Source organism: Danio rerio, chromosome 2 (assembly GCF_049306965.1).
Source record: "Danio rerio strain Tuebingen ecotype United States chromosome 2, GRCz12tu, whole genome shotgun sequence".
In the NCBI taxonomy this organism is placed as follows: domain Eukaryota; kingdom Metazoa; phylum Chordata; class Actinopteri; order Cypriniformes; family Danionidae; genus Danio; species Danio rerio.
The window spans coordinates 16,047,023-16,072,336 of NC_133177.1; the positions used below are offsets into that span (position 1 = coordinate 16,047,023).

Below are 25,314 nucleotides of genomic sequence, written 5' to 3' on the forward strand. Positions count from 1 at the left end.
ACCACAAGCGATCTCAACGAGAGGAGCCTGACAAAAACACAAAGGACCATGAGCAAACAACGAACTGACAAAGTGAGACAGGAACGCTGAACATTTATAGGCACATAAAATACGCTACACCTGTAGCGCGCTGATTATCAGCCGAGCGTGCTACGCAACAGTTCTGGTAACAAAGATCATGTGACCGCTCAGCTGATGACATGAAAACAAACACCCACTGACAGACACGCGACACCCACACAAACACAGAGAGAAAAAACACGTATCATGAGATTAGAAACACGTATTATGATAGTGAACTGTCACGCAACGCAGACACTTTAAATAAGGAGCAGATGGATCCACAACCGTGACATTACCCTCTCTCCTATGGACGCCTCCTGGCGTCCCCAGACGAGCCTACCTGGTGTTGTAATCATCAAAAAGAGAGTGGTCCAGTATGTTCCCGGCCGGAACCCAACTTCTCTCCTCCGGACTGTAACCTTCCCAGTCCACCAAGTACTGAAATCCTCATCCCGTCCGTCTAGAGCCCAGAATGCGCTTAACCGATTAAGCTGTCTCCCCATCTACGAGATGGTGGGGGGGGGGGGGACTGGTGTGTGCGGATTAATTGCCGTATGAAAAACGGGCTTTACTTTGGATACATGGAACACGGGATGAATTCTCCTGTACGCTGGAGGTAATTTGAGGTGGATTGCCACATGACTAATGATTCTAGTGACAATAAAAGGGCCGATAAATTTAGGAGCTAACTTATTACAGACGGTGCGGAGCGGAATGTTCTTAGTAGAAAGCCCCACTTTTTGACCGACAACGTAAACGGGAGGCTTAGACCAGTGGCGATCAGCTTTATCCTTGGTGCGCGTCCCCACTTGGAGGAGGGTCTGTCTGCCCCTATTCCAAGTGCGGCGGCACCTCTGGACAAAGGCGTGAATGGAGGGAACCGCAACTTCGGATTCCAGACTGGAAAAAACTGGTGGCTGGTAACCTAGACTACACTGAAACGGAGAAAGGCTCTTGGCAGACACTGGTAACGAATTATGTGCGTACTCCACCCACGAAAGTTGTTGACTCCAGGAGGAAGGATTCTACGAGACCAAACATCGCAATGTACGCTGAAGATCTTGATTGGCTCTCTCAGTCTGGCCGTTACTCTGGGAATGAAAACCAGAAGAAAGACTAACAGTGGCCCCCAATAAACGACAGAATTCTCTCCAGAATTTAGAGACGAACTGTGGCCCCCTGTCAGAGACCACATCCCTCGGGAGGCCATGAATGAGAAAAACATGGTCAATGACTGCAACCGCTGTCTCTCTGGCTGATGGTAATTTGGGCAGAGAGATAAAATGAGCAGCCCTCGAGAACCTGTCCCCCACGGTTAAAACTACCGTGTTACCGTTAGAGGATGGAAGACCCGTAACAAAATCTAGCGAGATGTGTGACCAGGGTCTCGAAGGCACTGATAGTGGTTGGAGGAGTCCAGCAGGTGGACGATTGGAAGACTTGGAAACCGCACAGACAGAGCAAGCCAAAACAAAATTGCGCACATCACGAGCCATAGCTGGCCACACAGCATACCTCGTTGTTTGATAACAAATAATGTGAGACTCACCCCTGGGTGACAAGCTACCTTGGAGGAATGACCCCACCGGACAACGTCAGACCGTAATCCCTCTGGCACGAACAAACAACTCGGTGGGCATCCGATCAGGGGCGTTACCCCATCCAGGGATGCACGGACTCAATCTCCCAGGAAATGTTCGCTACGATGATGTTCTGGGGGAGCACAGGATCAGGCGATGACTTGCGATCCGAAGGATCAAAAAGACGTGACAACGCATCAGGTTTGATGTTCATGGAACCTGGTCTATACGAGATGGTAAAATTAAACCGTTCGAAAAATAATGCCCACCGAGCCTGCCTGGAGTTCAATCTTTTAGCGGATCTAATATATTTAAGATTTTTATGATCGGTCCAGACGATAAAAGGCACCCCCGAGCCTTCTAACCAGTGATGCCACTCCTCCAAAGCAAGCTTGACGGCCAATAACTCTCGATTATCAATGTCGTAATTTCTTTCAGCAGGAGATAATCGATGACAAAAATACGCGCAAGGATGGACCTTGCCATCCGAGGCAGAGCGCTGGGACAGGATGGCTCCGACCCCAACCTCCGACGCATCGACCTCCGCCACAAACTGCCGGGAAGGATGAGGGGCAATGAGTATCGGAGTTGAAACGAAGCAGCCCTTTAGTTTGGAAAAGGCAGCTTCTGCTGCGCTGGACCACCTGAACGTCGTCTTGGAGGAGGTCAAGGAAGTCAAAGGTGCGGCGAGCTGGCTGAAATTGTGAATAAAACGCCAGTAAAAATAGGCAGAACCCAGAAACCTCTGCAGGGCCTTACAGGAATCTGGGGTTGGCCAATCTACCACAGCCTGAATATTCTCTGGATCCATGCGCAACCCCTTGACTGACACGATAAGTCCCAAGAACTGAACCGACTGTGCATGAAAAACGCATTTCTCCTCCTTGACATAAAGCCCATTCTCTAGCAGCCTCTGCAACACTCGCCTGACATGTTGAATATGTTCCTGGAGAGAGAGAAAAAATCAGAATGTCATCCAGGTAGACATAAATAAACTGATCTATCATGTCTCTCAACACGTCATTGACGAGTGCCTGGAAAACAGCTGGAGCGTTGGAAAGGCCGAAGGGCAGAACGCAGTACTCAAAATGCCCTCTAGGGGTGTTAAAAGCTGTTTTCCACTCATCCCTGGGTCTTATGCGAACAAAATGATTAGCATTGCGAAGATCTAATTTTGTGAGCCCCCTGCAGGCGCTCGAAGGCTGAAGACATCAGCGGCAGCTGTTTAGCCCTCGATAGTCTATGCACGGACGAAGGGAACCATCCTTCTTTTTCACAAAAAAAAATCCCGCCCCCGCCGGTGAAGAAGACGGGCGGATGATTTTGGCTGCTAAAGAATCAGAAATATATTTCTCCATGGCCTCCCTCTCTGGAACAGACAGCGAATATAACTTGCCTTTAGGCGGAGACGTACCTGGCAGTAAGTCTATAGCACAGTCATAGGGACGATGAGGAGGAAGAGAAGCAGCCTGGGACTTACTGAACACTCTCTTCAGGTCGTGGTACTCACAAGGCACGTTTGACAGATCCACCTGCTCCTCCTGAAACACAGAACAAGACACAGTGGAACATGCAGACAATAAACAAGACTTATGACAGCTCTCACTCCAGTGTTGTGACCCCAATTAATATGAGGCTTGTGTAACACCAACCACGGGTGTCCCAGAAAAACAGGATTTTTGACAGTGTTAGTGAGAAAGAAGGTAATAGTCTTAGTATGGTTTCCTGAAGTGATGAGTCTAATAGGAGCTGTAATATGTGTGATAGTTGGGAGAGGTAGACCGCTAAGTGCGTGAAAAGCTATGGGTGAAGAAAGGGGAAAACAGGGAATTTTTAACTTCTTAGCTAAATCAGAGTCAATAAAACTCCTGAATGAATGAGCGCATGACAGGGATGAAAGTTCGAATTGAATTCCAATTTAATGGGTAGGAAAGTGGAATCGGGTGAGTCCTTCCCTGTCATGACCTCGCCCACCAAATGACTCTTACCAGCGGATGATTTATTGTTCTTGGTCGGACATAAAGCCGCATAATGACCAGCAACCCCACAGTACATGCACAAGCCCCCTGTGCGACGGCGTCGTCTCTCCTCCGATGAGAGGCGGAACCTTCCCACCTGCATGGGCTCGGGTTCCGGATCGGGGGGTGAAGCCTCCGGAAAACAGGTCTGTGAGCGAAACTCCCTGTGCATACCTCTGCGCTGCATATGGTTGTCCACCCTTATGGCCAGGCTGATGAGACCGATGTAACTGGCCTCATGTAACTCCAAAGCGTAAATCTCATCTTTTATATGGTCCGCGAGTCCGTGAAAGAACATGTCCCACTGAGCTTCACTGTTCCAACCACACTCAGCAGCCAGGGTGCGGAAATCGATGGAATACTCCGCCACCGTGTGATCTCCCTGAAGCAGCCTGATCGAAAACTGTCTTGAGCTCCTCTGTAAAGGACTTGAATGTTTGACAGCAGGGAAGTTTCCTCTCCCACGCCGTGGTTCCCCATAATGCCGCCTTACCAGTCAAAAGGTTGATTAAAAACGCCACCTTGAAAAGACGATGGTTGCAGTGAAATGTACAGAGAACACTTGGCGATAAACGCTCTGCAAAGTTGAGGTTCACCTGCGTAAGACTGTGGTGGAGGCAGTCGCGGTTCGGTGAATCTCATTAGCAACCGGAGTGACTGGTGGTTCGACGGAGGGAACTGGTAGGGTGGATCCAGCGCTGAGACCCGAGCTGAGTCGCTGGACTTGTGTTGTCAGCTCGGACACCTGATTTACCAGTGCTTGTATAGACTGACTGGTCACCTTCATTTGTTGCTCCTGGTGATCCATCCGGGCAACACTGCATGACAGCGCATTCTGTATCTCCGCCGCACTTGCTGGGTCCATGTTTGGTCAGTTCGTTCTGTGACTTTTAAAAAACAAGATGTGGAACCCAAATGCAAGTAAAAGTCTTTAATGCTGAACCTAAACAAAACAGGGAAAATGGTGAGTGGCTGGAAGTATAGAAACTATAGGAGTGATTAAAGAGATGGTCCGTTTCGGCAGCGCCGATAAATGTTCATATAACTCATCAACAGAGCAGATCAAACACTCATCGTAGAAGGAGCAGGGATCATCAAAGAAATCAACCAAACCACTCACGACCAGCGATCTCAACGAGAGGAGCCTGACAAAAACACAAAGGGCCGTGAGCAAAGAGCGAACTGACAAAGTGAGACAGGAACGCTGAACATTTATAGGCACATAAAATGCGCTACACCTGTAGCGCGCTGGTTATCAGACGAGCGCGCAACGCAACAGTTCCGGTAACAAAGATCATGTGACCGCTCACACGCGACACGTATCATGATAATGAACTGTCACACAACGCAGACACTTTAAATAAGGAGCAGATGGATCCACAACCGTGACAGAAATTGGGGAAAATATAGAGGGGGGCTAAAAATCAAGAGGGTTAATAATGTCTGTCTTCAACTTGGAATGACACAAGGAGAAAATACTGAACTACTGAAATGTAATTAATACTTTAAATGAAATTCCTTTTTTTTGTTAAGGCAGCTTAAAAACACCTCTCATATGGAGAATGAAGTCGTGTATTGCAACATTTGAGTATAAAACAGTGTCAAAATCTTGATAGTTCTGTTGATCTTGTCTATCAATTCTGATCTTAATTTTGTATTTTCTTTTGGATTCAAGTTAGATGGTTGACTGGACCATTTGAGCAGCTTTATTTTATTTCTCTAAACCATTTGAGTTTCCTTGGCAGTGTTTTGGATCATTTTCCTGCTGAAATGTCCACCCTGGTTACAACTTCATCATCCTGCTAATGAAGATGTTGGACTGAAGCAGCTAATATTACTTTCCAATGAGGAAGGGCAGAGAGTTGCTGAATTACTACAGAGAGATTTTAGCTGCTGTCTGGGCTTTCACTGCCTTTTTGCACCTCCATTTTTTATTTGTTCAATGCTTTTTTCCGTGTCATTTTATTACAAATAACTTAATTTGTAATCAAATTAGTTTAGATTTCTTTACATAGACATCATATATACCTGAAATCTAAACCACTTGTTTTCAACCTTATCAAACTGCCAATCATTAAATGTTTATTACTTAAAAAGTAAAAAAAAAAAAACAACAATACATCCATATTCTAAATATTCTGTCAGCAAACCATAAAGGTAATCAGAAGAAAATGTAGACTTTGTTCTGTGTATCATTCAAATTTGTGGCTATATAATAGTCAGGCAGACTGAGATGACAACAAAGTGAACGTTTTCTTTGTTCTAAAAAACAAGGTTCACAAAAGAATATTCACAAAAAAAATAAATAAAAAAGTTACTGTTTTGAATTATGTATTTCTCATATTTTTATCACCAAAATGACAAAATATGTATAGGTTTCACTGTCATTTAAAAAATTGAGTATACACATACCTGCGTGTTTGTCCAGATTATATATTAAAGCTTTTATTCAGTGAGTATTGCATACTTTCAATAATCAAGCATTTAAGTCAAATTAATAAATGCTTAGTCCGTGAGGTGGTGTTCGGTGGTGGTGCTTAACATCTGAGCCTGAGACTCGAAGTTAATTTTCCCTGTTATAATACACAATTTTATATCTACTTTCGACCTAATAATTTGAACAAATACACAAAATTACCAGATTGTATAGCTGATATTAATAATGCACTATGGTATTACATGATGTATGATGATATTTTTACTGATATTATAAATGTACTTAATTCTGGACAATTTTTTTGTTTTATGAAATATAATAACCAGCTGTTGGGGTAGATCCTTCTCATATCCAGCACTTAAATTCTGGAACAGCCTTCCTAGCACAGTTTGGGAGGCAGACACACTCTACCACTTTAAAACTAGACTAAAGACACATCTTTTTGCATTATCATGCACATAAATGCACATAGAGCACAATCAAAATTCACTTCACTTAACTTTGGATTGTTAGGCTGCATTAATTAGGACAACCAGAGCCAGGATCACTTCCGAAAAAGCAAATTGTAATTAAAATAGCATCTATGCTTACATTAGTCTGTTTCTCTTATGAGGAGGTCTACATAATCTTATCTCCAACCAGTATCCTGAGCAGACGGCTATCATTGTCATGGATGATTACTGCAAAGACAACAGTGATATATGAGCCTTGGCACTAATTCTGTGAGTTACCCTAATCAAAATAAAGTTGGTGCTATCAGCATAGCTGTGTTAAGAGATTTGGTTCTTTCTCATTATTTGGCTCATTGGGAGTTTATAAAGCTTGAACAGGCGAGGTGCTAGAATTGAACCTTGTCATGCACTGTAAAAAATGTCCATTATTTAAACAGTAAAAATCTGTACAATCTACAGTGAAAACCTGTTAAACGATTAACAGCTAATTTCAGTGTAAAATAATAGCTGTAACAGATCTAAATAGCTGTAACAGATCTAACCTTCCTCTACAAAACTCCCAGCATGCATTGCAACATGAATAAATTATGCAGCTTTATGCTCTTAAAATTTCTTTCTTGGCGAATCAATGGTGCAGTAGGTAGTGCTGTCACCTCACAGCAAGGAGGTCGCTGGGTCAAGCTTCGGTTCATTTGGCATTTCTGTGTGGAGTTTGCATGTTCTCCCTGCGTTCGCGTGGGTTTCCTCCGGGTGCTCCGGTTTCCCCCACAATGTGGTACAAAAGACATGTGGTACAGGTGAATTGGATAGGCTAAATTGTCCGTAGTGTATGAGTGTGTGTGTGAATGTGTGTGTGGATGTTCCAAGAGATGGGTTGCGGAAAACAAAAATGAATGAATGTGTTCCTGGCCTTCACTAAGCTTAAATAATAGTTTAATGAACAAAAATTGTGAATAAACTTGACTGTTGATGTAATAAATTACGTTTTTAAATAATAATGTCAAATAACCAACATTTCTCAAAATTGATATATCTCTTTTTTGCAACTTGTTTTGTGTGTGATATGTATATGTGTGATTGTTTGCTCCAGGGAACAGCCAATGCTGATTACATCGGTGCTATCACAAGCATTAAAAGGGTTAAAGGTGTGTTCATTTTCTTTTATTACCACAAGAAGGAAGCCCATACCACACTTTGAGAATCACTGGCTTAAAGCATTTTTGGATCGAATTTTGTCTCATGGAATGGAGGTCATTGATGTAGAGATTATACCACAAAGTGATGATGTAACAGATCACTAACTATTATTATATAAGCTGTGTATACCAGAGATTAGCCAATCTTTACAGGAATCCCTCCCTCTCGCTCAGAGTTATTGGAGTTCAATAGCGCAATGTGTTACATACAAACACCCCCATGTGTAAAGTTTAGACACTGCATAGACCTAGGCCTACGGTGTGTTATAGATTGCATATTTTGAATGACAGCAAGACATGCTATTTAGTTTTTATTGTGAAATATATACACATATACCACTACACAATACTGGTGGCGTAGCTGTTTATCTGAATTAGACTAAGCGTGTTTTTTATAAATAATATTATAAATTAAAAACAAGCCACCTTTTGAATATTTTGAGTATATATATATATATATATATATATATATATATATATATATATATATATATATATATATATATATATACACACAGTTTAATGGAGTTTTAATAGTTTTAATTACTCATTTCTATTAACTGATTTATTTTATCTTTACCATGATGAAAGTTAATAATATTTTACTTGATATTTATCAAGACACTTCTATACAGCTTAAAGTGATATTTAAGGGCTTAACCTGGTTAATTAGGTTAAAAGGCAGGTTAGGGTAATTAAGCAAGTTATTGTAAAATAATGCTTTGTTCTTTAGGCAATCCACAAACTATATAGTTTAAAGGCGCTAATAATTTTGTCCTTAAAATGGTGTTTAAAAACTTAAAAACCATTTTCATTCTAGCCCATATAAAACAAATAAGACTTTCTCCAGAAGTAAAAAAGCTATATATATATATATATATATATATATATATATATATATATATATATATATATATATATATATATATATATATATATATATATAAGTAATTTTAGTGCATTTTAAATGTAAAAATAACGATTGTTTATTAAACAATTGCTAACACAATATGTAACACAAATATACTTCATTTTCATATCATAGCCTTTTTAAACAAAACATGCGATGCGGTTGAAAATTTGGGTGGACCAGTGCAAAAGGTTAGTCTAGAACCCCTGGGCCTATTTCAAATTTTCCATTTATGTCTAAAATATTTTTTTTAAAATTGTGTTTGCTCAATTAAGCTAATTTCTACAGATGAAGAAGGTTTTTGAAAGGGTTTTAGTCAGGTTTCAGGTCTCATGATAGTACAGAAACTCCACTAGAGAAAATAACCAACGATTCACTCTTAGCTGCTGACTGAGGCTGCATCTTGCTACTAGTTTTACTTGACCTCAGTGCTGCATTTCACACTATAGATTATGATATTCTCATAGATCGCTTTACCTTTAAAGGTGTCCAGGGACAGACTTTACAATTGTTTAAGTCATACTTAACTGTTCCCCTTCGGGGGGGAACTTCAGCACTATAAGTGGATTTGATGTTCTAAATCCACGTATGGGAGATTCGGTTCAGAAGCTACTTGTCTGAAAGAGTATTGAACGGGCCAATGAAAGCCCAGCGTAATTGGCAGCGTAAGCTTGCGCAGGTGTGCTGCATCGCCAATTAACTGAGCATATAAGCACACCTGGCGCCAGCAGACGCTATCCTTTTCGCTTCAGAGACTTTTCTGATCGAGCTTCATGAGGGTTCCTCTTGCTGTCTTAAGCCACATCAAGCGAACGAGTGTCTCCCGGTCCAGAGCGAGTCCACGCAGCAGCAGACGGTCGAGCTGGGTTTTCTCCCTTGCCTGGCGTCCCTTTGGGTGATATTCTCATAGATCGCTTTTAAATCGCACCCTTTGGGTGCGTATTGTTGCAGTTTTCTTAAAAGAGCAACACAGTCGTGCAGCACGTCCTTTTCAGGATGGCGCTTCGACTGTGCGTTTCCGGTTGCGGGGGTTTCCTGGCTCCGGATGATGGGCACGATCACTGCATTACATGTTTGGGGGTCCAGCATGTTAATGTGGTGCTCGGGGGCGGTTTATGTCGTCACTGCGATGCCATGACCGTCGCGCAGTTAAGATCGCGGCTAACTTTCGTAAGAGAGCGAGCCACCCCAGTCGCCTCCTGCTCTGCAGCGGGCGCTCGGGCAGATCTGAGGGTTCCAGCGAGAGATAATCCGCCACCTCAGGGCTCGCGGACCTCTCGCTCCTCCAAGCGCTCCATCCAAGCTTCGGGTACTGGGAGTGATCCGTCTAATCAGATGGTAGCTCTCACACTTGCTGACACCGGAGATCAGATGTCCCCCGTGGCATCGGAGGGTGGGCTTTCATTGTCCGACGATGATCCGGACCCGCTCGCCCCCTTCGGGCAGGTGAGCGCTGTCAAAACGGATACTAAAACGGACGTGTTAGCCGTGCTTTCCCGGGCTGCTTCGGCCGTGGGTTGGAGATGGTTCATCCCCCAGCTCCGCGGCCGGACCGACTAGAGGGGCGTTCCCTTCTTCCCGGCGACGCACAGTAGGCTCACGCGGTCTTAAAGGGCACTTTTTTCTGCTCGTGCTGCGTGTCCCTCCACCCTCACCACTCTTGGTGGTGGAGCGGCCAGGGGATATGTGGCGATTCCTCAGGTTGAGTGCGAGATGTCAATTAATCCGGGCGGCGCCTCTTCTTGGCGGGGTCCGCCTCATCTCCCATCCAAAGCCTGTAAGTTTTTGCTCCTCGGAGTCAGAGCTTGAAAAGCTACGAACCAGGCTGCTTCCGCCTTGCAAGCGATAGCCACCTACCAGCGCTACCAAGTGCAGGCGCTGGCCGAGCTGCACGAGGGTGGGTCCAACCCAGGCTTATGAGCTTTGCACCGCAGCCGACTAAGCTCTTCGGACTACTAAGTCCGCTGCGTGTGCTTTGGGGAGGACGATGTCCACACTAGTGGTCCAGGAGCGCCACCCCTAACTAAAACTTGGCTGATATGCACGAAGTTAACAAAGTCCGCTTTCTTGACTCGCCCATATCCCAAGCTGGTCAGCAACACAGTCTGCGAATTCACCCAGGAATTCGAGGCAGTGAGAGAGCAGTCCGATGGGTGATGTCTTATCGTCGGCCCCGTAAGCCCGCTTCGCCCGCCGTGCCATCCATACCTGCTCCTCGCTGAAGGCGCCCGCCTACGAGAGCTGCACCGCCCCCGCACTCGCCTCTGGGGAGCCGTGTGTCACGGGCATGCAGCTGTGGGCCTGTGGGTAGGTGCCCAGCAGCATTGCCATATCAATCGCCTAGAGCTGTTGGCAGTGTTCCTTGCCCTCCGCCGTTTTTCTCCGGTGCTGGAGCAGCAACACGTGCTGGTCAGGATGGACAGTACGGCGGCGGCAGCATATATCAACCGCATGGGGGGTATGCACTCTCGCTGCACCCGCGGAGTCACCCGCGGCTGAAGTCACATCCCAGGTATGCTCAACCGTGCAGCCGATGCGCTCTCACGGCAGCGACGGCCCTCCCATGGCAGATCCCTTTGAGAGAGGACCTACTTTCTCAGGGACAAGGCACCATCTGGCACCCTCGCCCCGATCTCTGGAACCTCCACGTGTGGTCCATAGACGCGAGGAAGACTTAGGTAGCCTGCCGCCCGCGGTGGTTGATACCATCACTATACTGAATATACTGTCGTATTTTCCTAGAATTATCTAGACGCTAGCGACTCCCAAAAAATATATCTATTCCGTAAAGCTTCTTTGAAGTGGGAATAAGTTAGGGCCAAGGGCACGTTGGAGGACCACGCCTTCCATGATTTGGTTGCGTCACGCTTGCCTGACTGCCCTCTCATCGGAGGCGTTGGTGAGGTGCAGTCATTATGGTGCTTTCAATGGACTCCCATACGTGGATTTAGAACATCAAATCCACTTATAGTGCTGAAGTTCCCCCTGAAGGGGAACTTTCGAGGTTACTAAAGTAACCCTTCGTTCCCCGAGGAGGGGAACGGAAGCACTACACTCCGTCGCCATAATAACTGTCCCTTAGCTGTTAAAAGTCTCTTCAGCTTAAAAAGGATAGCGTCTGCTGGCGCCAGGTGTGCTTATATGCTCAGTTAATTGGCGATGCAGCACACCTGCGCAAGCTTACGCTGCCAATTCATTGCTTTCATTGGCCCGTTCAATACTCTTTCAGACAAGTAGCTTCTGAACCGAATCTCCCATACGTGGATTTAGAACATCAAATCCACTTTTAGTGCTTCCGCTCCCCTCCTCGGGGAACGAAGGGTTACTTTAGTAACCTCGAACGTTACCAGTTTAAATATGAACTGACAACTTTCACAAGTTAGGTCAGTGCAGTATGGGGTGCCTCTAAGATCTCTTTTAGGCCCTTTGTTGTACTTGATCGGATTCGGACCTCCCAATCACAACTCAGATCCATCCATCCATCCATCCATCCATCCATCTTTTTTTAGAAATATTATCTTCACCTTTATTTATATTGTGTTGTCATTTTGGCTTAGTCACTGTCTGTTGCTATACGTGTGCAATCATTCATTCCCTTTCTTCATGTAGCTCTACAGAGGTTTGGTAGAAAGACTGGTAGGTAAGTGGGTCAAGTGACATTAGTGGTGGTCAAAGCGAGGCTTCATTAAACACTGAAACGATCAAGAAAATGTGTCGAAGCTTCAAAACATTTTAAAACCTGCACTATACACTATTAATGTTGCTGAGGGACAATGTGAGAGACAACCATCAAGTTATAATATAAATATTAAAAAATAGGGAAAAATAGTACTTATTTTTCCAGTTTACAAAAGCTACCTTTAAAGTTGTTGGATTTGCCATCAGTCTGACTCCTGGTTGTTGGTGTGTGTGACTAACTGTAAGTGCTTGTGTGTGAATGCCAGCACAACTCTGATTGGCAAATGATGGAAATGTACTCTATCTAAGCCAATGATCAGTTACACCACATTCACAGTCACACCAATCTTCAGCACTGGTTGGTTATATGTCCCGCCCCAGCCTGAAAACACATACGTACGCACCCACCTCAGAGAAAGAGAGGTTTAATGGCTAAGACAGAAACTACTTGTGCTAAAACCGCTTTAGTGTTCTCAATTATAGTAATGTCATTTATTGCCATTGTAACAGGTGAAACAGTAATTTATTTGATCATTGATAAAAAAGTATTGTCATTAGTTACGCTGTTTATTTATTGCGCTGTTATTCCCATAACTGGTGATTGCTGCATTTACATTAAACTGTAAACCATATGTTCTGATCAAGGTCATGTGTAGTAATCAGAAAATAACATGGATTTTTCACAGTTCAAACGGTTTGGCACTGTACATTGAACTACTGTTCTATTTTTGCACATTTACAACATCAATAACATTGACTGCACAAATACTGCCTGCAGCACAGATGTGACCTGATTGTCCAGCTGCAAAAAGTTTCAGACACTGAATCAAAATAAAGAGTGCAACAATTTGGTGCAGGAATAATTAATTTTTATTTTATTTTATATGTTTATACTTTTTTAATTCACATGCAGAAAACAACATGGTCAAACGGATCGCTGTTTACCACAAAACAAAAAAAAAACTCAATTTGTCTATCCATGTCATGTCTATAAACTGAACATTTAATACACATGCCTATGACACACAAAATCATGTATCTGTAGGTTACACAGAAATTTGACAAATTCTACATTGTAGTGGTGTACCCAAATCAGAATTTTAAATTGTTGAATCTAAATTTTCAAATCTTCTCTGTAGTTTTTTAAAATTTTAAAGTTATTTTGAAAAAAAAAAAAAAGATTTGTAAACGTTGTAAACTCATAACACATTAAACCCACAATGTACAGAACATTACACAAAGGATATGAAAGAGTTTTTAGAAACTTAAAAATTAAGAAATAACTGCAGAAATGAAAACGCTGTAGTTAATTTGCTAATCATATTTAAAAACATGTTTGGAGCACAACATCAATGTGCAGTAAAAAAAATTTAATTTTAAATAAATTTAATTAATTACATTTAAATCGAAAATATAGCTACCTTTCTAATAAATAACAAAGTAATTTTATTAAATTCAGAGTCTTTCTAATAAATATAGAAAGAACATATTTAATACTGAAAAAAATTGGACAACACTGAGATCGATAAATGAAGTAAAAATAAAGAATCTATTAAAATGACGAAAGTATAGCCACAATGCTTTTTTATTTTTGTCTTTTCGACGACATAAACGAATGCTAAATTGTCAAGACAGTTGCTTTAGACAAAGTTGTGCACTTTCTTTTGAGGATGTATCAGCCACAGAAGGGACCCCGCAAGGATGGTGAGTATTAACAGTTTATTGCAGAGGATGGCAGTAGTAACAGATAATGTTGAGGCTTGATGGCGATGACTGGTGAATAGCATATGGTAACAGCAACGGAGGAGACCAAACACAGGGGAGACTACGATGATCAGACATGAAACCAGGAGAAGCTGAACATCATCCGGCCAGCCGGATTGTTGTGCCAGGAACAGGAAACTGTACGAATGGTCCTCGAGGCTGCTTTCCCCTCCACTTTATCATCAGGATGAGGAACTCAGGGGTGTAAATGGAATCTATGAGTAAGCTAAGGGAAGGAAAAAGAAAAGACTGGGGGCAAAAAGGACTATAAAAATAAAACGACGGGAAAACACGCCACAAAATTTTTCTTTAGGTCTGGTATTATCTAACACCTGGGTTCACTTCAGAAAGTCAAAGGATAAATTTATTAATAAACACTCTCATGGAAGAACACAGAAATTACATGGGGTGAAAACAAGTATCAACGTAGAAAGAATACCAGACAAAGACTAAACTAAACTAAGGGGTATAAATACACATGAACATGATGACAATAATTACACACAGGGGAGAAACACAGGTGAAACTCATGAGACTGTCTGGTGGCGGGAAAACAGAACAAAGGAACACATGGTGAAAGTCACCTGATGAACACAAAACCTAACAAACAAATTTGTAGCTGTTTTTGTTGCATGTGTCTTCAACGCAAATGAGATAGTTTTACCTGACTATTGTTCCCAGGTGCCTGTCAAATGTGACAGAATACACAAAAAGCAAAACAGTTCTGGCTTGAAGAAATTGTTGAAAAAATGTACTCTGGTGTCAGTGATGATTCAAAGGAGTGTGGTTCCATCCATTGACTCGGTTGCAGATATATTTGTGAGTGTGTGCACGTGCATGTGTGTGTATGTGTGTGTGTGTGTGTTTAAATCATATAAACACATACTGCTTAACATGAGTAGTTACCAAACATCTTTCGAAATAGAAAGATAATACACTTAAATTCATGTGAAATTGTAAAAAAATTACAAAGTGTCGATAAGATTTTGTATACTTTTTTGTTTCTCTTGAATTTAGCTGTTTTTAATTTTTTTGTTAATATTTTTCTATAACATAAATTTGGGTGTACAAATTTTGGACCATTATCATTAGTTATTTTGTTAGATAAGCTCCAGATTTGGCTGCAATACTGACTGATGTAGAGTATGCACAAAATATAATATGGTAAATCTTCCTATTAAAATTATTTATCTATATCAGAGATATATGGGAGTGTACTCGTATGTTGAGCACTATGTATGTATATATATATATGCAATTTGTGTTAATACATATAGACTAGGGATTATCACAGTAATCGATTACCCGTAAACCGAAAGGGAGCGTTGGACGAGGGTCTCACCACTCCCAGAGTAAGAGTCAGGAGCCATCCCAGCAAAGGTCGAGGCAGTCATCACCCTCTGCCAGGGGCCGAAGCTTGCTACCATCTGCCAAAAAGTGTAGCGGAGGAGAAAAGAGGAGCATTCTACCAGATGCTGGAGCCATTGCCGGACACTGAGTAACCAAACCCCAAGAATTTTTTTTTGCTCTTTCTTTTGCTCTCCCCTTTCTCTGTCTCTCCTTATCTTTCCATCTCCTTTTGTCTGACCTGTCTTTTCTTCCCAGGTCTCATAGGTGCTGTGTCACCTCCTTTGTCATCCGCTTCATTACAGTCATCTCTGGATATTTTGCACTGGAACCACTCACTGTGGGATCATCTGGAGTGCTTTTAGTGAAACACGCATGTCTCACATTCAGCTCTATGCACTCTTTTATGTTCATAGGTCAAAGTTTAACAGTGTAATTGGAAAAAAAACAATAAAAGAACAAACGCAGTCGGCTGCACTGGTTAGACATGTTGGATGGATGTGTGGGAACTGATGTCACAGGATTGATGAAGTGGTTTTGACTGACACCTCATGTCTGTAGGAGAATTTGGAGATGTATCTGCACAAACACCGGTTATGTACTGACTGCAATAAAGATTCCTGGCCATAAGGAAGTAGAAGGTGGAGAACCGATGAACTTTTAAATAATTTTAATAAAAAAAAACAAAAAACTGGTGGCAGCTACTCACGGAGACCACCGCCAAATTGAAATCGAAACCAAACACAAGTGTCCAGGCCTGGTCCTCTCTCATCTTTTACATTTAAGATCAACCAGATCTCCTCCAAGTGACTTAGGACAGGTGGCGAGCACAGGTGACAGTCATTAGCACTCACATCAGCAGCTTCGCATGCCCTTATGGCTCTCAGCCCTAGCTCACTTGCCACACATGCAGTATAACTACTGCCAAGAAGTTACTAGTATTGTTTTTTTTTTTTTAATACTGGCAAACTTTAGAAGTTTAACAAACTTTGCCAACTTTTTTTTCTGCTACCTTGATGAAATCTTATGGACTAATTTATAATTTGTTAATGTAATGTTTTAATGTTTTTTTCAACATGTTTTGCTATTTAAACAGGTATTGTAAGGCAGTGGTTCTCAATCCTGGGTTATTAACTCATATAATTTTAAGGGTTATTTAAATCATACAAACATGTAATTTGCATAGAAATCACATCTTGAGCACATTACCTATTGAATTGAACAGGCTTTCAAACTAATTGTATAGAAGTTTTGTATATGTAGTATGTAGACAAAACTTGTACGTCGCAAATCATTTTTCAACTTCTGTGCCAATTAGAGTGCGGAAGAAATAAATCACAACATAAAAGTAACTTCTATTATTGAATTGAACAATTTTTTTAACTTTCAATGTCTCAGATCATTAGGTGGCTTAGCATTGTTATTTAAATGAATGTAAAATATCTCACATCAACTGGTGTCACTGCCAAAACACTCTGGCTCTTCCTCATCTTCTCTGCTGGCAGCTACAGCTCGGAAGGTTTTTCTGTCTCCTGGAACTTTCTTCTGACATAAAAATGAACTTCTGCAGTGAGCTGTAACCAGAGGGAAAAAAATTAATTCAATTCACCTTTATTTGTATATCGCTTTTACAATGTAGATTTAGCTCAGTTTAGCTCAGTTCAGTGTGGTTTAATAATCACTACTGAGAGTCCAAACACTGAAGAGAAAATCAATCGATGCGCAGCTCTAAAGATTCCGTAACCATGCAAGCCAGTGTCAACAACAAAAAAAAACATAACTTCATAAAACCAATAGGCTGATTTCTTAATAAAATTTGACTATTTCCTCAAGTTTTATGTTCATTTTCTGTGATAAAATAACAAACAAATATTAAATTATAACCTGCATCCCAATTTTTATATATATCCAAGCAGTCATAAATAGTCAAGAACTTCAATTTGACATTAAAAGTGTAGGTATGCGCCCCCTCAAAGATTAAAACTGCCCACAACGTGTTGGATATGGATAAAAATTAAGAACTACAAACATAGATGCATGAGATTGTTCAAAATAGTAATACACTGATAAATTCGCTGAGGTGATTTTGGGGCCCCTAAAATGTTTTGACAAGTACTGACTTATTTCAGCTAATTATTACAGTATTGGCCAACGTGTTTTTTTTTGTTTTGTTTTGTTTTTTGTGTTCAGCACAAACTGTGCAACAATAAAATGTGAGAAAGATTAATGTACATGCTTGCGTTTTTAGAAACAAAATATTTATAAATAATAATTATGTGGGGTTAGTGTGTTTTTGAAAAAAATGTAGCGGAAACTAGGTAAAAAAAAACACTTACATATGTTTTATATGATTTACATTTTGTAAAGTCAGTTTTTGGATCAGTGCTGCTGTATGCATGAGAGTGACAATGGCCATGAATATTTTACACCTGGAGAGTCAAAAGACACTACCCCACTGGCTAATGTGTATCCATCAAGGACAGCCTAAATTAACACTGTGATAAGACTCAAACATCTTTTTTATTGTAATTGCTCTATAATTACAAACTATTGTACAAAAATACACTGTAAAGTCAATGTCCAGCTGCAAAAGCTTTCCCAAACAATTTATAAATGCTTGTTGTATTTCTTGCTGCATTATAACCATGTAAACCTTATGGGTAAACAATGTAGCACGATTGCCTCACAGCAAGAAGGTCACTGGTTCGAGTCTCGGCTAGGTCAGTTGGCATTTCTGTGTGGAGTTTGCATGTTCTCACGTGTTCGTGTGGGTTTCTTTTAGGTGCTCTGGTTTCCCCCACAGTCCAAAGATATGTGGTACAGGTAAATTGGGTAATCTAAATTGTTCATCATCATTTTGACCATTTTTAAATTGTGTAGTGTAATAACATCTCAGTAATAATATCTCTGGATCATGAACCCAAAGCTGCATGCTCGTTGCACACAACAGGGTTACCATAAAAGTCAACATAAAGTCAGCATCATGTGATAATTGAGTCCAGCTGCACTATGCCACTGCATCAAAACTGCCTCCACAAATGAGCTAAAATACATGAATCCGTGAAGTAAGGGAGTGCCCAGAAGTTAGAAAGTTGTATTGTGATGCCAAAACTTAGACCAGAAAAAAAAAGAAATAATAAAAAGTAATAAAAAAGAAAATAAATATAATATTCTGAATGGCATCTTGTGTATAGGAGCAGTAGGAACCAGCTACTTTGCGTCATTTGCCATGCCATGAAAGACAGGGCTGGCTGTGTAAAAGTAAAAGAGGCATATTGTCAGAGTGGGCTAATGCAAATGGTTGAGCAGCACTAACCAAGCTGGTAGCAGTGGAGCAATCACTGATGTGAATAAAGAGCCACACTTTGTGAGAAAGAAAATGCTCTTCACATGGAGGAGCATGCTGTTTTATTATTTGACTCAAGACTTTAGTTATTTGTATTTTGATGCCCTTAGCCCAAATGCAGACAGAAAATTGTCTGTAATGAGGACAAATTGAGATATAAAACCATGTGTTCTTCAAAGCAAAAGCTGCAAAACAATCCTGAAGATGATCGTATGTTCTTCTGCATAAGCATTCTGATTGGCATATTGTGCATAATATAGCTACTCAAAAGTACACAAAATTAGAATCTGTCATAGCTCTTATGGGAAAATGTATTACGTAAAAAATGTCAGTTGCAGGGAATGGCTTGACTGCATCTTTCTTCATCTCTTCATTAAAGACAGGGGTGGCTGGTGTAAACAATAAAATGCAAACACCAGCAACTGGAAGCCATCTGGTGATTTCAATTGCTTTGAGGCTAATGCACCTGTGGTGGGGCAGCAAACATGAGTGAGAGCACCTAAGCTGGGAAACAGCAGAGGTGAGTAAAATGTAGTGCTTACTATGTGTCCGGGATTGAAGCCTGAAGGATTGATAAACTGGAGGCTTGAAAGAAAGAAGTCTGATATGCTTAAAAAAAAGTTTGAAATGGTGTCCCTCAAACAGGACAAAAAAGCAGTCTTGTCAATATTGGAGGCTTCATCTCAATGACGCTTTGTAATACGTTGCCAGACGATGTAGGTGTAGACACTGGAGGTGTATGCCTTTGCAGAGAGCTAATTATGTGGTGACAACCAGCAGCTTATGTCATCTTTTGCCAAGATAGATTGGTTCAAAGCAATAGTTCAAAGCAATGTGCGGCTACTTCACTGTTGAGAACTCCTGGTTAAAGTTCTCAGAAAAATTCTCGTATCCCCATGTAATCACCAAGTTTATGTTTCATGTTATTGTTGGCTACAAAGTAATATCACTGCTGAAAAGGCAGCATATGTTGGCAAGGCATGTATTGATGCCGGTATGCTGGTCTCAATACTGGTCTTGCTGCTCTCAGTGCTGGTCAGGCAATCCACTGAGTGTTAGTCTCCACCAACAATATTACTATTTTGAACTTTAATTGTATAAATAGTTAATTTGTGTTTGGCTTTCTCTGTTTCAATAACAATTAATAATTTAATTCTAGTTGCTCTTATCAATTTTATTGATAGAATTAACATTTATAAATCATTTAACTCTATTACTAATTTATTTATTAATTTTAATTTATTTGTGAATTTTATTCATTAATTTAATTTCTTTTTGGCTTAGTCCCTTTATTAATCCAGAAGGGAGAACATGCTAACTCCATACAGAAACGCCAACTGACCCAGCCAAGGCTCGAACCAGCAACCTTCTTGCTGTGATCCGACAGCACTACCTACTGTGCAACTTCATCGCTTTTTTGAATTTCATTTAAAAAAAAAAAAAAATTCTTTAGGTATTCAATTTCTTTCACAGGACAGTGCTCCTGGTGCTTGGCTGATGCAATTGGACATCCAATGGCACGTTGGTAAGTTGGGATCGCAGTAGTGAGTGTTTGTTGAAGTTGTTGAAGTTGAGTGTAAATGCCCTCACAGTGTGTTATGGTATCAAAAGCAGCACAGAGAAAACACTGAGAACAGCCAAAGGTGTGTCAAGCGAAAACACTAGGCAGCAACCAATCACTGTGAAAAGTAGACAAGATGAGAAGTTTTTTGATTACTCAGCTGAAATCACTTACATGTAGGCTACTTGGAGAATGAATGCCTGTGTCTATGCATTGAGTATTTCTTGCACGTGTGACTATGCATGTGTGATAAACTTGTAAACAAACTGTCTACCACAATGATTAAAACGTGCATGCTCAGCTGTAAATCTGACAAGCCCCGGAGCTGTGGTGTTGTAGCATTGCCAGCAGGACTGAGAGCAGATTTCACAATGTAGTGGAAACGTACCATAATGGTGCATTTGCATTGTTATGTTGGGAGCACAGCAAACAATTTCAGGTCATTCATATGGAAGTTGAGTGTAAATGCCCATGCAATGCAGAAATTCGGTCTGTCATGAGAAAGCGCTGAAATGAGTGCTGAAATCAGAATGCTTTGCCATATTTCAACTTCCTGCACATGCCAAGCAAAAAGCCGCAGGCAGCAACCAATTGCTGTAAAAAGTAGGCAATTGCAAGATGAAGTATATTTCTTCATATTTTTTGCAAAACTGGAGCCACAAAACAATTAACAACAAACTGATAATAGACAATACATCATATAATACACAATAAAATGTACATTTAAACAATTTGATAATTTTAACAAGGACTTTTTTTTCATAAAAAACAGCCCAGTTTCAAACAACTGAACATTAAACAATATTGTTTAAAACAATACACTTTAAGTGTAATTTATGTGAGTCGGATCCCACCCGAAATCGATTGCCTTTTTGTATAATAACATAATAACAACAATATGATTGATTAGCATTTTGTTATAACTCACCCACACGCATTTATACTATGTACACTAATTACATGTTGATGAGTATAAGCTTTTGAACACGTGCAATAAAAAGATCTCTGATCTCCCAGCCAACAGGTCATGACAGGCGCTCATCCCTCGTGTTTGCGGCAAGGGCAGCGTTTGCTCGGCTAAACTAACTTGTGCCCCTGGCTAAATTAAAAAAGCTAATTTTAATCACATTGGATTAAATCAATATTTTTTCTTTTTGAAATTATTCAAAAATAATATCTAAATTCTTATAATAACATTGATTAGATTACAGACATTTTTAAGTAATTTCAAAGCAAAAAAATGCCCTAAAATCAGTCAATTAATTTTATTAAACAAAGTGAATATTTTAATATAAATGAAATCTACAAGGCCACAGAATGATTTTTTACAGTGTATCAACTGTCATGTGTGCGCCATGCCGCGGCTCTGAGTGTCGCATCCGATGTGTGACGCCTTTAAGAAGCAACAAGGCATGCATCAAAAGCACCCAAAAATACATGTTGTGTCACACCATCTCTAAATATTTCATTGTAAACAGCTTTGAGGGATACAGATGTCAGCGATGTCAGATGTTTATTCTTGTTGCTTATAGGCAAAGCGCGCAGTACGGCGAATGCGGTGAGTGACTCCATTCTTTAACACGCATGATTGCATTCATCTATTTTGCTTAAACTAAGCATTCTAAAGTATGGCTACATTTTACAAGCAAGGATTCTGACACACCAACATGCAGCATATGCTTTACAAAAGTTGTGTGTAAGAGGAGAACACGTCAAACTTATGAAATGTGGGGCTCATGGAATCAACTTAAAGGTGAGGTATGGACTGTCTTTGACAGCTTGTGACATTATCTGGCACTTTCAGTGAGTATGTTTACATGGACACCAATACTCTGATATTAATATGATTAAGACAATACTCTGATCAAGAGTCTACCACGTAAACAGTTATTTTTATTATCTTAAAGGACCACAGACACAAACTGTGCTATATCATGTAACTGGGAAACATGAATGTAACATTCAAGAAGCAACTAATGTAATCACCTGAATCTTATGAATATAATTGTCTTATCCAGATTAAGGCAAATCATTAGGTCAATGATGTCCATGTAAAAGTAGTCACAAGCCCCAAAACCAGAAAAAAAGCTTTCCCCAGGTTAGTAGCAAGCTAATGTAATGTTAATAGAATAATGCAAATCTTGCATTCATGCCAACAAACATATGATCAAAAGAAATATATTAATGCAATTAAAATATAAAATATGAATAGATGTTTACTTTAAACTTATTCGCAATATATATATATATTTGCTAATTTAAGGATGGAAAAATCCACTTTGTGCCGTGGTACATGGTCTAAAAGGGTTGCGCTTATTTTCTTAATGAGTTATAGGTGCAGTGTTTTGAGAAAAAAACAATCAGAGTCTCATCTCCCATTCCCTTTAAGATTCTGTTGCATCGCGCCATGGTGCATTTGCTATTTACATGACATAAAATACGTGTAAGTGGAAAAACTAAGCATTTTACTAGCAAGAAAACACTTAAACAGAGCATCTACAGCGCGAGAATGAGATTAATTATTAACTTTCACTTTTGCTCTTGTGGATAGGAAAACCTTAAACGCACAGACATCAATTAGCCTATAAATAATAATTTCACAAGCACAAATATTAGTTTCAAAACTATTTCTAAATTAAGTTTTAATTTCCAGCAAATGAATAAATGAACAATAATAACGAAGTGTGCTCAAAAAACTGAGTTATATCCTAATAAACATGCTATGCCCCATGTGGTCTAAAACCTGACAGGTTTTTTAATAAAACAAGTATAAATAACATAATAAATAATACTGCAAATAATAACATTCTACAAAAGCAAATTGTTATAAATGAACTGAAAAAGCCTCCTAAGATGAAGAAGGCATGAAGGCAGTATTTTTTTATATTCATGTAGGCTAGAAAATAATATGTTTTGCAATATTTTAATCCTTTATATTTATATCCATATATATTCTTATTATATCCTATATATATATATATATATATATATATATATATATATATATATATATATATATATATATATATATATATATATATATAAATATCCTTAATATTTTTATTATTTTTCATATGTAAAGATATTTGCGTATTGCTCTACATTTTGTGTTTATTAAGCAGTGTGTAAGCAAGGCGCACAACTAACCCGCTCTGCGCTGGACAATAGACTGGCTTTAATCTGGTCTATTAAAAAATCTATTATAGTTTCTCAAAATAGCATTGCGCCAGCAATACACCTCAACACGAGATGCAGGGCGCTATGTTGAGTCGGCATGAGGAGGAACTATCAGCTGCAAGGCACGCTGTGGAGAGCTTGTCAGCCCAAGTCACCGAGCTCAATGCTCAGCTACGGAGCCTGCGGTGTGAGTCAACCCGACTGTGTTAAAATAGTCGTTATCATATAGACAAGTCTAAATGGAGGACTTGTTCCAAAGCGCCAACCCTGCAACTATACGGGACTAAGGCCAAAGAAGAAGATGCTGAGGGGGATCTATTTAATTTGTAGCTAACTGTAATTCCCACTCCTGTCCAGCTGATGGCGATTGCCCTTGTTTTGTCTCCTCTTTGTCACCGCTGCATACAGTTGCAAAAATCTCACAGCAGCTGTAAATAGTTGTGATATTAATAATAAAGTGTAAATAATAAGTGATGCAGTGGACGATGAAGAACAGACAAAAATCCTCAGTCGCCGACAGCTGTTCTGTTGTTACAGGCCAACCAAGCGGCAACAAGACGGTCAGGTGGTTTGGAGTGCGTTGTGAGCACCATGCACAACCGAACGCAGAGGGGTGAAGCCTCGCCCCTGGTGCTGATGGAGTGCGTGCTGCAGTATTTTTTCCCGGTGAAACGAGTGCTTGCAAGACCGGGAAATCCCACATTCAGAAAATCCAGCAAACTTCTGATCGCTTCCTTAGGAGAAATGTTTCCTAACTACAAAACGCTGGCTGAAGTACGTGGCGCAACCCAGATAGCAGGTAGTAATCGGCCCGAGCTCAACTGCCCTTCGGCGCCTCCGGCTCCGACTCGGCATCGGCGAGTGTTATCCGGGCTGAGTATGGCCCGCAGCTCGCTCTCGCACATGCGTTTGTGATGCGGCTTTAAAGCACTGGCCAGATTCCTGTTAACCATATCTGGCCCGAGTCTGTCTGTAGAGCCCTGGCTGCTTCTGACAAGGACTCTTGACGGAGAAACTGTAATCTTGTCTCCAATAGTGTGCAGTGAACATATATTTGTATGTCAAGGATTTGATCTTCTCTCCAATAGTGTGCAGTGAACATATATTTGGTAAAGTGTGCAGTGAATATGCAGTAAATATCTCCAATTGTGTACAAGTGTGCAAGTAAACATATATTGTTTAACATATGCAATGTGTGCAAGAAAACATATATTGTTTAACATATGCAATGAACATGTTATTCTGTATATTCATATTAATATGTGTACAAATAAGTGTGAAGTGAAGGTATAACAGTAAGAGCAAGCCTAGTAGTTAGCTGAGTACATGTAAACTTTAAACCAGCACCTAAAGGGCAAACAGCCAAGAATATACCTGAGTTCAAAAGGCACACAGCCAAAAATATAGCAGGTTCACAGCACAAGACCATATCTGTGGGAAAGTCTGCAACACTACATGTATAAAAGCAAGACAGGGAGACAGAGAGGCAGAGGTTTATGGAGAGACATTTGTTTGTCTGTTAGCCTCTCGTTTTTATTGTCTGGCAATAAATCCATCTTTTGAAATCAAGACCCACTGACTCGATTGCTGATTGAAAGACAAGGAACAGAACACGACACTCTCCATTGTGGCAGCAAAACGCAGCTTCAGCCTCCAGAACAAATTTGAAACGGTCACGAGAAGTCGACTTTCTGAGGCAAAGACACAGAATTTACCCGGGGCCTTCTGGATGTGGCAAAGGAGGCCTCGGAACAGCAGCCTGCAGCCCAATGTTCTTTCATGGAG

At 40.6% G+C, this 25,314-nt stretch overlaps 1 protein-coding gene and 1 long non-coding RNA gene across 7 annotated transcripts in view; one reads left to right on the forward strand and one right to left on the reverse strand.

The window, feature by feature from the left end:
• pde4bb (phosphodiesterase 4B, cAMP-specific b) overlaps nucleotides 1-25,314 on the reverse strand; it is a 163,707-nt gene that overhangs the window by 127,039 nt on the left and 11,354 nt on the right. For 4 of the 6 annotated variants that reach the window (XR_012391102.1, XR_012391108.1, XM_009298244.5 and 1 more), the window contains one exon: nucleotides 16,894-17,019. Coding sequence is in view for 2 of the 6 variants with exons in the window: in XM_009298244.5 (XP_009296519.1) it covers nucleotides 16,894-16,935 (42 nt within the window). In the remaining 4 variants the exon portion in view is untranslated. Of the gene's footprint in view, nucleotides 1-15,403; nucleotides 15,526-16,893; nucleotides 17,020-25,314 lie in introns of all 6 variants that reach the window. The other 2 variants (XM_073924098.1, XM_073924099.1) reach the window with 1 other exon arrangement.
• LOC141377936 (uncharacterized) lies at nucleotides 14,650-16,813 on the forward strand. The gene is made up of 3 exons (XR_012391128.1): nucleotides 14,650-14,917; nucleotides 15,418-15,596; nucleotides 15,704-16,813. It is a non-coding gene; the product is annotated as an uncharacterized lncRNA (long non-coding RNA).